The sequence below is a fragment of the Antedon mediterranea genome, chromosome 11 (genome assembly GCF_964355755.1).
Source record: "Antedon mediterranea chromosome 11, ecAntMedi1.1, whole genome shotgun sequence".
NCBI classification, from domain to species: domain Eukaryota; kingdom Metazoa; phylum Echinodermata; class Crinoidea; order Comatulida; family Antedonidae; genus Antedon; species Antedon mediterranea.
The window spans coordinates 14002294-14017158 of record NC_092680.1 but is presented as its reverse complement, the minus strand read 5'-3'; the positions used below and the strand labels follow the sequence as shown (position 1 = coordinate 14017158).

At 32.3% G+C, this 14865-nt stretch overlaps 1 protein-coding gene across 1 annotated transcript in view; it reads left to right on the top strand.

Annotated features, from left to right (window-relative positions):
- Nucleotides 1-14865, top strand: part of LOC140062154 (ubiquitin-like modifier-activating enzyme 6) — a 62015-nt gene that overhangs the window by 29969 nt on the left and 17181 nt on the right. Inside the window, exons 7-12 of the mRNA XM_072108222.1 lie at nucleotides 1655-1777; nucleotides 8945-9068; nucleotides 10232-10341; nucleotides 11545-11678; nucleotides 13226-13436; nucleotides 14625-14692. Of these exons, the coding sequence (XP_071964323.1) occupies nucleotides 1655-1777; nucleotides 8945-9068; nucleotides 10232-10341; nucleotides 11545-11678; nucleotides 13226-13436; nucleotides 14625-14692 (770 nt within the window). The remainder of the gene's footprint in view (nucleotides 1-1654; nucleotides 1778-8944; nucleotides 9069-10231; nucleotides 10342-11544; nucleotides 11679-13225; nucleotides 13437-14624; nucleotides 14693-14865) is intronic.

The following is a 14865-nucleotide window of genomic DNA, read 5'->3' as shown; positions in this document are numbered from 1 at the left end:
GACCGAATTAATTTGGAATACTTTTCATGTAAAATGATGGAATTAAACCTTATATTATTACTGTATGATAATATCAAAATGTCCTTAGATGTAGAATTGATCCAATCAACTATCACTATCCTGCCAAATTAGTTTCTTAAACATTAATATGTAAAGATGTGAAACAGAAATAAGCATATTAATTAATGAATGTGCAACATAAAATGATATATTGCAACTTGTTCAAATAAAAACTGAATAACTAATAAAAAAAAGATAAGAAGCATAACATATGTTTAGATAAAAATGTAATATTGCATCCATAGTTTAAAGGTTAATTAACTTAATTTTCCCATGAAGATATAATAACGCTAACCAGCATCTTGTACTCACCAGTAAAATAAGAAATTTAAATATTTATCCACAACTAAAACCTCATTTCACAATTTTGAGTTTCGTTCCTGTGAATTACCTTGGGATCTGACCTTGTAACCTTAATAGTAGCGCTCATCCGTGGTGCTATTCCACCGCACTGGGCCGGTTGAAGTACACAGGCTTAGGCCTAGCCGAGGTCCTTAATTTCCTGAACAAAGGCTAGCTTCCTAGCGATAAGACCCAGACCATAACCTGTATTATTAAAAGCTTTATTTAAAATAACCAATGTAAATCAATAATCACAGTTTGCAAATATAATTTGACTGAAAATCTTTACTACATTCTCAGAAATCAGCGCAAGAAAATCGGCCATGGTTTTGGGTAAACTTTTGCATTATTATGACGTCATACGTCCACTGGTACTCATGCCACTGAACAAGCGCTCAAATTTGCCAGTGGACGCGCCTAGCGCATGAGCATATCATAAACATGACATAATAGGGTAGCAGTTGAAGTCAAGATGAAAATCTAAAAGTCCCTATTGTCATTTAGTCAACCAATCTTTATTCACTTGCCCAATTCTTATTCAATTATAAACAGAGATTCAACAATACCTCAAATGATCCAAGCCAATTAAAGTATTTAAATCGATTTATGAGATGTTTCCTATCATGTGTTTTTGCAAATTACTATAATAATTCATGAACTTCCCGGATCTCGGATTCCCCATTGCACAAGTAATATGCGTGAAATTTTGCGATACTTTTTTTCTATTACAATGAATTTCATGGAAAGTATTGCACGCTATAAAGAACTTTTAACCAAGTACAACAACAAAATATGATAATATATTTTATTTTATTCATTTCGTTTGCATAAAAAATGTAGTTGGCATAGCAGTCAAGTGTAGTGATGAAGTCAAAATATATTGCATACCATACATAACATAAAGTGTCAGCTAGGGAAAAGAAGTTATATATAGCATTTTATTTAGATTTTATGTAATAGTATAATAGCAATATCTATATATATATATACGATATACACAAGTTTAAATTTCAATTTATTTGTTACAGCAGAGACAAAGCTCTGTCTACACTATTAAACTTTATGTGACAAAAAATGTGATGCTCATAATGACAACCATTCGGCACATCACACAAAGCTTTAGAGACATTTATGTAGTTATTTTGGGTTTATTCGTAGTACTTACCCTATTTTTCTACATATAATAAATAATTTTTGATCAAGTATGAATAATATTTTTGTTGCAAAGTGATATTTTTGTTTGTTCTTGTAGTTTATTTCAGGAGATGTATACGGTGTTTTTAGCTATGCATTCTGTGATTTTGGCGATGAATTTGAAGTTGCTGACTTGAATGGTGAGGAGGCCAAACAATCATTTGTTGCCTCAATATCAAAGGTAATGTAATAATGTCATTTGAAAGAAACTTCAATTTCTTTTCTAATTTTTTAAATTTAAAGATATATTTAAAAAAGATACTGGTATCAGATCATCTTCATTTTGTAATAAAGCCTGGATAATTTAAATGATGATACCATAATGTACTTTATAATTTCATTTTTGCTAGCAGACATTCTCTGTAACAATGAAAAGACAGATTTTTCTTAAATACTCACCAAAAGAGGGGACACCTTTATTTAAAAAAATTACTGCAGATTCTAGGCAATCTTAATTAACAATAATTAGGCTATCGCTCTCTATAGAGCGATCTATAGCCTATTGTTATTGGCAAAGATTTCATTTTTTCTGCTCATTTTTTGTCCATAGCAGATCTCTATAACGGCAATAGCAGTTATTTTGTGTCGTAACTTGGCCAGCAGATGCACATATATGTAGTTGTGCAACAAACTTTGGTAGTGTAACTATGCGCGATTTTCTGAAATTCTTAAATTGACTATAAATTCGAATGAAACTTGGACACACGGATGCTTCATGTCAAGCGTCATCTTCCTGTATCATTAGCAAAATTTTTAATCTTGGTATTTTCGTTAAAGTTAAAAATGCTCAAAATCAATTTCTAATCAATTTTCTACACGTTTCAGGACATTTTAAGCATTTCCCATTTTCCACAAAACTTAAGAAGCTAAAAATACCTGCACACAATAGTACAAGCATGCTTCGCATTTACCTATCTCCTTCTACGATAATTGTTTTTAATAGCTGAAAACCGGTTCAACAGCTCCAGTACAGCATCATAATGTTGAAGACAAACAGACTTTATTTAAAAAACCTTATTTTTAATAGATTTAATATATGTTTTTACAAATGTATTGCTTGGCGATGAATGAAACATTCCAATCTTACTTCCAAGTGTCAATTCCCTCACGCGTAATAACTTAGTGCCTAGCAAAAAACAGTGCAGTGACTCATAACAGAAATTCAATCCATTTTTATTCGAAGACTGCATAGACTGAGATGGGGATAGGTTTTTTTTACAGTTAATCAGCTAGCGTATTCGTTCGCCGCCTATACAATAAACTTTATTGCTGCAGTTTCGTCGCCATCCGGCGCGTCCCATTCAATGTCAGTAGTGTTGTAAAGCCAGTATTTATGTTATTTCAATTGATTAGATTCTTTTTATTTATTACTACTAAGGCAGTGTTTGTCATATTTAACTTTGTCCAAGTACTTCACTTGCACTGAAGGGCTAGTGTTGCCCAAAAGCTCTGCTAACTTTTCTGGCTGTTTTACTTTATCTCTTTTTTCTCCATTGAGATCCAGTCACTGCACACCCACAGCATTGTCAATTTTTCAGCTCTTTGTATCAATTTTGATTTGACTTTGCTGTAATCCTGGAGGGTACTTTGGATAACTTTATTATTCTACATCGCCTTTTTAAGAAATGTGTACGGTATTGTCACCATGTATGTACTTTTCTTTAACATCGTTCTAAACATTCGGATACCCCAACCCGTCCGCAAAATCCTCAAAGAGGTTGACGTTGAAATTCACTTCAGGATTATCGCCAATAATTGTCGTAAGCAATCAAAGGAAATGTTCCAGTAGGGAGTTGACTTGTAATAAGACTTTGTTTATGTAGAGCATCTTGTGTATATGTTTGTCTTGTGAACCTCTGAGGGTCCCTAATGATCAGCGATTGCTGGATGGATCACCCTCATTAAATTGTGTTATTATCAAAAATTTGGTCTACCTGCAGACTTAGTCATTTCAACACAAGTGACTCTACCTTTCGGATGATTTCAAGGCTTATAGGAAACCCTGCAGAAGGTTCTTTCAGACTTATAACAAGAATCATGCAACACCTCTGATTCGGTTGTTGAAATTAATTGTTGAAATCCGAAGGAAAGAAAAAACTTCTTAACCGAGGACTTAAATTCTGCACAACCACTATTTTTGGATATGGAGTCTTTCTCCAGAAGATAAAGATTAGGTGAATTTTTTGCTGATTCAGACAGCAACACCACTCAACGTTAACAAATTTAAACCAAAAAGTTCCTGGAATCCACCTAATATCGTTGTCCCGCTTTAGAAACATTTATTCAGGGTATTGAGGAGGATGTACATTTAAACTAAGTCCCTTGTCCAGATCTATGTGACAATCTCTCTATCTGTTACCTACCACCTACTAGTAACATAAGTTCAATTGGCAAATCCTTAACCAACTCCTCGCTTATTAAAATTGTCCATGCACTCATAACATCACGGTTAGGTCACCCACTAAATCTATCTGCACTTTTTGTTCCACCCAACCGCCTTAAGACCTATGGTGATCGAGCCTTTGCAGTTGCAGCTCCTAAACTGTGGAACAATCTTCCTGAAAATACATCCTCTATCATAGTTTTCAAAACACTCTTAAAAACTGTCACGAACTCCTCTCACGTATGTTTCCGAGCGGTTGAAAATACTTTAGGAACTCCCTTGTGACATAAAAGTATACACACAAAATCCACAAAGTTGTAAAATAACTCAAAACAAAGCTTTAATTTCAATCAACTTCAACTTTTAACAATCCAGTAAGCACTTTAAACAACAGCTTCACAATGACTTTACAATATAACATCCAACCTCTAATCCAACCTCTAATCCAACCTCTAATCCAACAACCTTACAATAGTTTACAACCCTTTATATACAAGATGCTCCTATCCTTCTAGATCATTCTTTATACTTCTCATTATTACATGATTACAGTTTCTATTAATAGCACTTCTGGAATGTTCTTGATTGTTCTTATTAATTATACATGGTTTATTAAATCAAAACATCTTATTCTAGAATGTTCATGTAAATACTATGTTACTCTATATGTTAGGGAATGGTAATTTATTACACTCCCCCCTCTTTCTGAGCTCAAAACTCTTTCTTGGAGTTTTGAGGGGCAAGTATACACGGACGTGTCAAAATTTAACCCACTCCTAGTCTATCAAACTTAATTACACCATAATAACATAGAACATAATTATTAATAATTACTAATAATGAACCAACAATATTCATGTAAATTTGTCGGAATGGTTGACTAACAATTACTGACATAGGAATCATTGGGGCCTTAAATTTAGTTTTATACTTTGAGGCTTTACAATACTCTTTCAATGAAATATCATGTGAAAATTTCAAAACACTATTACTGCAATGATATAAAACCACTAATTTCTCTATGGGTTCTGTCCGGTGTTTAGTAAAAACATGCCTAAATAAAATTCCGTCCTTACAGACCGTCATATCTTCCCGACATAAACCTTCTTTCCTTTCAATATCTTCCCGATGTAAACGTTCTTGGTTATCCATCATCTGCTGCATCAGAAGACTCTGTTGTTGTATTTGTTGCTTCATTAACAACACTAAAAAGTCTGTACTGCTGTACACTTTACCGGATATTGTTGTTGATTGTTTATCAGCCATATTTTAAATCTGGATGAGGGTCTTGTTACTAGTTAATCGTAGTTACCGAGACGTTCACAAGTCTACTGTTCCAAATAAATAATGTACTGTTCTTAAAACAATGTTTGTGTACTTACGATTAAACAAAACGTAGCACCGCGGCTTCCGTAAAATATCACAGTATCGTAAGTACCGCTTTCACAAAATATCAATAAAGTACAGTTGATCCTAAAACAGCCACCAATCTATGGCAAAATACAGTAGATCAAACTGCTACCACAAAATATCACAACCGTAGATAAATACACAGTTAAGTCGAACAGTAGATCGAAATAACCGCTGCCACCAAATTAGGCTGAACACCGCTGCCACCAAATTATGTCACGAACTCCTCTCACGTATGTTTCCGAGCGGTTGAAAATACTTTAGGAACTCCCTTGTGACATAAAAGTATACACACAAAATCCACAAAGTTGTAAAATAACTCAAAACAAAGCTTTAATTTCAATCAACTTCAACTTTTAACAATCCAGTAAGCACTTTAAACAACAGCTTCACAATGACTTTACAATATAACATCCAACCTCTAATCCAACAACCTTACAATAGTTTACAACCCTTTATATACAAGATGCTCCTATCCTTCTAGATCATTCTTTATACTTCTCATTATTACATGATTACAGTTTCTATTAATAGCACTTCTGGAATGTTCTTGATTGTTCTTATTAATTATACATGGTTTATTAAATCAAAACATCTTATTCTAGAATGTTCATGTAAATACTATGTTACTCTATATGTTAGGGAATGGTAATTTATTACAAAAACCCATTTTTTTCCTTTGTAATTTCTTTCTGTTTTTTCTCTCAGCGCTTTGGGACAATCTTTTGATTGTATACGCGCTTTATAAGTCGAACAACATTAACATTAACATCAATATAGGTGTGTTTTTAGTGAGCACATTTTCAAGGCTATTGGCTTTTTTAAAGCAAAGAAATAAAAATGTGCAGCCTCCAAGAGTTGATACTGTAAGTCATAAATTAGCCAAATGTTTGTCTTTTAAAGTTATAACATTAAGTTCATTTGCTTAGCCTACATGTTCTCTATTGTAATGTCACTTTCTGTTAATGTGTAGGACTTGACTGTGTCAAATTCACTTAGTGTTGAAGACATGCATACCAACAAATAACATTTTTTTAATATGACAATTTATTACTTAATATTAGTAGGTGCAATCATAATATCAGAAAAATTCAAATGTATTTTCATATTTTATGGACAATAAAGAAATTCAGTATCATTATCCAGTCAAAGCCAAAGGAAACAAGGGTGCATGAAAGAGTTGATTAATTATCTTAATTATCTATTAAAAAGTACCGATACTCTAAAATTATTAATAAATATGTTTTTCAAAGCATATGTTTTTATTCTTCAAAACAATACAGTAGTTATATTTTGTCTCAAAATACAATTCTTAGAAAAAGAAAAATATGTTAAATGTGATGTTTACAATAAATATGTTTCATTGCCAAATTTGATTCAATAACAAGTTATGATAAGTAGGGCAGTTTGTAGCAGTGTTTGTTATTGTCCATTTAAAGACAATCTCATTGTAATTTAATTTTAAGGAACATCCGAAGTTCCCAAGTAAAAAAAAACTATTTATTATGCATGAACAATTTCAATAATTTTATAGTTTCAAATTGGCTTGTGTCCGACATTGTCAAATAAAGTTGTACTGAAACGAAACAATTTTTAAATTTTTAAAAAGCTCTTTATTCAATAATCAGATTATTGATTACACCATACAAAATGTCGGTGTTGGCTCACCTGTGTGTGTAAATAATTTAAAGTATGCCTTCTTTATACACAAAACACCAATAGAAAAAGTATGATCAACATGAAAATGTCACCAACCAATTGCAATGTTATATAAAATTATAAAATGCATATTTGTTTGCTTCTTTACAAAGAAAAAATAAATGTTTATCATCTTCATTTATATTACTTAAAGTATTGGAACTAACATAGAGGTTTGTGCTCTGGGTAGTTTACGATCTCATGATAAAGTAAAAACTCTGAGTTAGGCAAATGAGGTATGATTGATCCTTAGGGTCCTATAGTGAATTAACTTTTAAGATTTTGTGATTTAGCAGGGCCTACTTAATTTATAGATTTTTATGATCATGTATTAAAGATTAAATTATATACATGTATGTAGTTAAATTTCCAACTTGCTAAACATTTAATTTACAAAATTCTTCAAATGGCACCAATAATAGAATAAATTGGATCCAATACTTTGCGTAAATTATTAACCATATTCATGTGGAATGATTGTTTATATGATAATAGGTCTAGCAAAAAGGCAAGCCTGTTATGTTATCGTACATAAAACTAAACCCTCATGATGAAAAAACTACATAAATCCTACAGTCAGAATATTTGCAGTTCCTTGTAAACACATTATTGTGGTTATGAGGTTTTTTTTGTAAGCACTTGCAGGTGCTTTAAAGTAAGGATATCAAGTAGACATGAAGGGCACAAAAGCGGACATAGGAAAGATATTATTCTGTGGTAACATCTAACCACTGAAAAAAAAGTATAAATTGAAAGATCTCATTTAAATGAAATGATATTTACACATTTTAAAGTGACAATTATATTCTGGACTTAAGGAGTCTGAGCCATTTTCAAAAGAGATATACATTTCATTCAAGTTTTAAAAATATAGCAATGCTGTTGTTGAATTCTGACGGCCTATATCAGTATTATTACTTGTTACTTATTTCAATAAATGACCTTGATTTTCTAGTTCTGTAAATGTATTAAAATATGAATTGGATCATACTATTTTGTATAATGTTATATTTTAAGGAATTGGTATGTTGATATTAATATATAAATAGATAAATGGGCAAAATAGCCCAGTGATGTCCTGGAGAATGCAGAATGCACACAGATTAATTATCACCTAGTCTTTGCATTAACTTAAAATTCCTCTACATTGCTAAACTTTTGTCTATGAATATTTAATGCTAACATTGCAGTTTTAGAATTAACTAAGTGGCAATTAGATTAGACTCCTAAAACATGTTTTGCTAGTCTGCCAATAGTATGTTTAACAAGATTTTGTTGTTACCCAGGCTAGGTTTAGAGCATACAAATTAGCCAAGGCATTGATAAGCGGCTAGGTAAAGTAGAGAATGTTACATTGGTTTTCTCTTTTTATCATAATTAACCAAACGTAAATTTAAGTTTTATGTTTTAAAAGTGATGTATATAATGCAAACTGTCATAAATTGCAGGGAATCTGTTTTTAAATATTCGGCAAGTAAAAAATTGTTTACTGGAATAAAATTCAATTGAATTTTGTTTATTATATCTTATGGTCTGTTTCTTCTGCATAACTAAAAAATTAACCGTTTATTTTAAAATAGATTAAAAATAACAAGTTTTTGCTCAATTTGTGCTCCGAAATAACCGGTTAAATCAGTGGGTGGCTGTTGACAAAAATCATTAGAATTACCCAAAATGCAATTGGTCCTGGCGGTTAATTTTTTGCAGAAAAAACAGGCCCTTCTGCTCTATGAGTAAATTGCATAAGTTTATGAGGTAAAATCTTTGTTTAAAAATAAAGTGAAATTAGAAAAACAATAAAATAGAATAAATTGATTTTAAACATCCAATTTTTAAATTGTGTTTTTTGTTTTACAGGAAAATCCTGGTGTCGTTACTTGCCTTGACAACCGTATGCATAAATTTGATGATGGGGATTACATCACTTTTAAAGAAGTGAATGGTATGGAGAAACTGAATGGAGAAATGCATCAGATAAAAGGTAGGATATTAGGATTACATCACTTTTAAAGAAGTGAATGGTATGGAGAAACTGAATGGAGAAATGCATCAGATAAAAGGTAGGATATTAGGATTACATCACTTTTAAAGAAGTGAATGGTATGGAGAAACTGAATGGAGAAATGCATCAGATAAAAGGTAGGATATTAAACCAATGGCAATCTAACAACAGGATTCTGAGCTCTGGAGATCACAAAGAGTTTATATGTTGCTACAAAACAGTACAATTGGTATTATGTCCCGACATAAGATCAAAGTAATGTTCCTATCTTGACAATGCAAGCTCAGTGTCATGTTGTTGTTTAAAATAGCATACATGCTCTGGCTAAGCCTATAGCCTTGAATTGTGGTGGAGATTTACATAATGGATTGGTATACAAATATGAATGAAATATTATATTCATTATTTGTTTTTATATCATACCTACCATACCATAAATACCTAATGCATGTTCAGATTTCTGTAAACTGAAAATTGTTACCATGTGACGCTGTTGACTGATAGCATTATTTTTTCGCGTATTTGGAGCAGTCCTCTTTGAATAGAAGTAGGTGTATTACAAAACAAATAATGAATGGTTTGTATTCGTTGAGAATATTTTATTTTTATTCTCGTTAAAAATAGAGTAGTCAGTTTGTCAAATCATGAAATATTCTTACCATCCAACTCGTAAACATTTATTATTTGTATAATAAAACACCTTCTCTGTTGTAAACTAATCTGCTGCTTCCGATCTTGTTGGCGGCTATGCCGGGAAGACAGCTTTAATTTATTTCATTCTCATGTACAACCAACTGACCATCTTACCATTACTATTTGGTTTGAACTCTTACCCAGTGAGAAAGAATAATGAAATGTTAAAAAAAATATTAGGAAGACTAGACCAGCAAACCTAAGCATAATCATAATTACGCAGACAGATAGATAAAAAATAGTGCAAAAATCAATACATTGCAATGTATTTCTTATATATCTATATTTAGATTTTCACAAATATCTCAGACTGGCGTCAGGAGTCTGTATGTTTATTTTTACCTACTATGTATATGTACAGTAAAGTTTTCCTACATAAAGCTTCACTACTCATCCCCACCCCCAAAACATTGTTGTAATGCAACTGTTGATTAAATATTGATTTTCAGTGATTACCCCATATGCATACAGTATATGTGATACCAGCGGGAATGAATATCAACCTCATACAGATGGAGGAATAGCCTGTCAAGTCAAAATACCAGTTAAAAGGAAATTTGTAAGTATCAATGTGTGTGCAGGCATTAACTAATACCTATACCTAAAGCGCTAAGCATCTCCAGTTGGTGAAACTCATGTATGTGAGTGAGTGGCTGAACAGATAAGACAGTGGAAGAGTGAGTGAGTGGCCGAATGGTTCAGGCAGTGGACCCGTAATCCATAACCATAACATTGGCAAGGGTTTGAGGCTCAATCGCTCTATGGTTTTGGTGGTAGAACAAGGCATCTTGGATAAGGGCTACAAACTGTTGGTCCAGTATAATTGCTTGTGAACCTAGTATGTCTTTCGAGACAAGTAGTCAGTTACCCCGGTCCTGGCTGGTAAAGCCAGCATTACAATTTTTGTTCATAATATTTTTTTTCATAAATAAAGAAATGTATAACACTATGAAATAGAAATGATAAATTAAAATATATTATTGTGTCTGGAGAATAAAAGTAAGCCCATGTGAACTCATCATGATCCACTAGAAAATATTTTGTAACCGATTTTAAAGGACCGATTTTATCACTTTCAAATGCCAGAGTTTTGATTTAAGTCCTGACTCTGGCACAGTGTAAAGAGGTTCACTTGATGATGATTACACATTCTATTTAATCTTTAGTTTAGAAAGCATATATTTTAATGATTCGTGCTGTCAAGTACAATTCATCCAGCAATTGATTTGTTCTATCTAATGGTATATATTCCGATTCCAGTGCTCATTGCATAACTCCATGATTTTGTGTTAAAGGTCACACAAAGTCTCAAAGGTTCACTCGATTAAAAGTTGTTTTCTCTTCCTGATTCCTGATACAATCCTCTTAAATGTTTGCTTCAATAAAAAAAAAACAATTAATACTGTACTTTTAAAAATACTCAATTACTACTTTTTAAGAGAAATAAGATGTATTTTTTAGTGTATTAGTTGTTGCCTTCCTTCACAAAATTTCCTAGGATCCAAAAAAAAATTAATGTCATAGAAACGGAAATAGTATTTGTACTTAAAACTTTAATTATATTTCACAATTGTTAATAAAATAAGTTAAAATACCTGTAAGCTCTTATAATCAATCAAAGTTACTCAGTTAAATTAAATTCTGTTTTTACATATATGTCTAATATGACAAATACCGTAGATCAAATTATAGTATGCTTTCAACATAAATGTCAGTTTTGAAATGCGTAAGTTGTTCAAAGAATTGAATCATTTTTTAATAGGAATCGTTGGCCCAGCAGGTTCTCAAACCGAGTGTCATGATGTTAGACTTCTTAAAAGATCCAAACATGGATCACTTGGCAACCATTGCATTACTTAACTTTCAAGACAAACACGGCAGATTACCATCGGTCAGGTATAAAAAATTGTCAAATTCTTTTTCCATTGCTAATCCTTTAATATTTCTTGATTATATCATTATCATCAGGCATTGTGATTATTATGTAAAACCATAATAATTTTCATCAATGCCATTCTTTTGTTATCTTCATGATGATAATCATTATCATTATCCTGTCATCTCCATCAGGATTGTTGTTTCCATTATCATCAATTTTTCTTATTATCACATCATTTGATCACTAGTTTTGGAACTATCCTCATCATCACCACCACATCAAGATGACCAAATTGAGAAAACACAATAAAATGAAACTATGATTGAAAAAAAAAAAACTATGTTAATATGTACTTTATGCATAATATATAAATACAGTAATTTAATTCAGTGAGGCAACGGGAAAGGCTTATGCTTTGCTATGTGCACACCTACCTTTAGCCCCACACAGCAGAAAGGCTCATGCTTTGCTATATGCACACCTACCTTTAGCCCCACACAGCAGAAAGGCTCATGCTTTGCTATATGCACACCTACCTTTAGCCCCACACAGCAGAAAGGCTCATGCTTTGCTATATGCACACCTACCTTTAGCCCCACACAGCAGAAAGGCTCATGCTTTGCTATATGCACACCTACCTTTAGCCCCACACAGCAGAAAGGCTCATGCTTTGCTATATGCACACCTACCTTTAGCCCCACACAGCAGAAAGGCTCATGCTTTGCTATATGCACACCTACCTTTAGCCCCACACAGCAGAAAGGCTCATGCTTTGCTATATGCGCACCTACCTTTAGCCCCACACAGCAGAAAGGCTCATGCTTTGCTATATGCACACCTACCTTTAGCCCCACACAGCAGAAAGGCTCATGCTTTGCTATATGCGCACCTACCTTTAGCCCCACACAGCAGAAAGGCTCATGCTTTGCTATGTGCGCACCTACCTTTAGCCCCACACAGCAGATTATTATTTTTTATCATACTGTACCTTTATTTTATTCTGTATAGTAGTATTAAATAATATCTACAATTGCGTACATGCATTCATATTATTATAAATGATTTAGGTAAAATTTAATACTATATATCCGTTTAAATTGACATATTAAAAGACAAGATAAACTTATTACATTTTGAGTTCTATATTATAAAATAGCAAATAAAAAGATGTTAAGACTGTGAATATTTACTCCACATTAAATAATAAATTAGTTTGAATCGTAGTTCATAATAAATAATTGATTTAAGAATCCAGCTCTTAAGATAAATTTTATTTGCTCGAATGCAGAGGAACAGCAAAAAAGGGACAACTTTTCCCAACATTTTACGGTATTTTGCGGTATTATATGTTGAATGTTAAGTGTCATTTTGTTGATATGAAAATAGATATTTTGATATCCACCAATGATTTGTTGTTCATCTTTCTGTTTCAAATTACGTCTGAACATCTGAATATATAACATTTGACACATTTAAAATCATGCACTTAAAGCATCAGACAGTCTGTACTTCACAATAAAATATTTTAAGTCAGTATTCATTTTGATATATACTTTTCATTCAGAGATGAAGATGATGCTTGTGAGTTAGTATCTATAGCAAAAGAAGTTAATACCTCCCTTGTGAACAAGCAGACACTTGACACTGATGCCATCAAGGCACTGGCATACTCTGCAGAAGGATGCTTCTCTCCTCTGACAGCCTTCCTTGGTGGAGTAATTGCGCAAGAGGTTCTGAAAGCTGTCACATCTAAGTACACTCCACTTGATCAATGGGTAGGTTTAAAATGTTATGTAAAAAAATGTATTATAAAGCTCTATCTACACTATCAAACTTTATGTGACAAAAATTCAATTCAATTCAATAGACATTTATTTACAAAATCTGAATACATACAGTAGGAAAACAAGAAACAGGATTGTACAGAATTATAAAGTATATCAGAAAATGAAGGCAAAAGCCCTGAAAGATGTTTTTAACATCTTGTGTTGGGCGAGCCTTAACACAAATAAAAAAGAAAAGAAATGCATTGAAGAAAATCATAATAAATTTCATAATCTAAAATATAAATAACAGAAAAAAAAAATCTGTTGGTACTGCAGATCAAGACATGACCGATTAATAAATATTTAATTAGTAGAAAAGGTGTATTTTTTTTTAATTTTGAGAGAAGTATCTTAGGGGAAGCAGATTTTAAAATGTAGGGTGGTAAGTTGTTCCATAGGGGTTGGTCCAGAGTATCGAATGTTATGTTGGAAAGAATTTGTTCTATGGGAGGGTATAGATAATTCATTTTTAGTACGTGTGTGATGGGAATGAAAGAAGGAATTGGAAGTAAATAGATAACAAAGATGGTGAGGAAGGATGTTGTTTAAGGCAGAGTAGACAAAAATGGTTTGTTGAATTAAATTGATATCATTAAGTTTGATGAGATTAAGATTTAAAAATAAATGAGAGGAATGGGAAAGCGGAGGCGCGCCAGATATAATTCTGATAGCCTTCTTTTGGAGGGTATGCAATTTATTAAGGTTTGTGGGGTATGTGTTGCACCAAACAATATTACAATAACTCAAATAGGGAAGAATAATAGAGCAATACAGGATGCGTAGGATATTAGGGGTAATATGGACATATATTACTACCATATTTGGGCAAATCAAATTTTTTTTTATTAAACTAGTTTGATAGTGTAGAATAGAGCTTAATATACAATGTAATAGATATTGTATTTGTTAAGCATACCGTTGTGCATGGTAAAAGTGTTGTAGGCTTACTGTGGTTAAATATCAATCCAATTATTACTAGCTGTACAATTCCCAAACTTCAAATTTCTTTTTTTACCCTTCAATTGTCACTGTTCTTTTTATAGGTGCCCTTTTAAAAAGAAAAACTGGTTCTTTTTGTAATAGGAGTAAAAAAAGTGTTTTATTTGACCATAGATTCTTTTGATACTCGTTTTTTAGATGTTTGTTGACGCCCAAGAGGTATTGCCTGAACCAAGTTCTGTACCAGCACAAGATTTCAAACAAAGGTATAAAATTGCTTCATCAATTAGGTTGATTGTATTACAGTTTATGTGATTCTGTGTATATTATTAACAAACAACGTGTAAACCAACAATTGATGAGGAATTCACACCCATAATGAATCACCTGACAAGAGACAACTGGACATCTCCTACTTTTATAAATCCTGACAACTTAT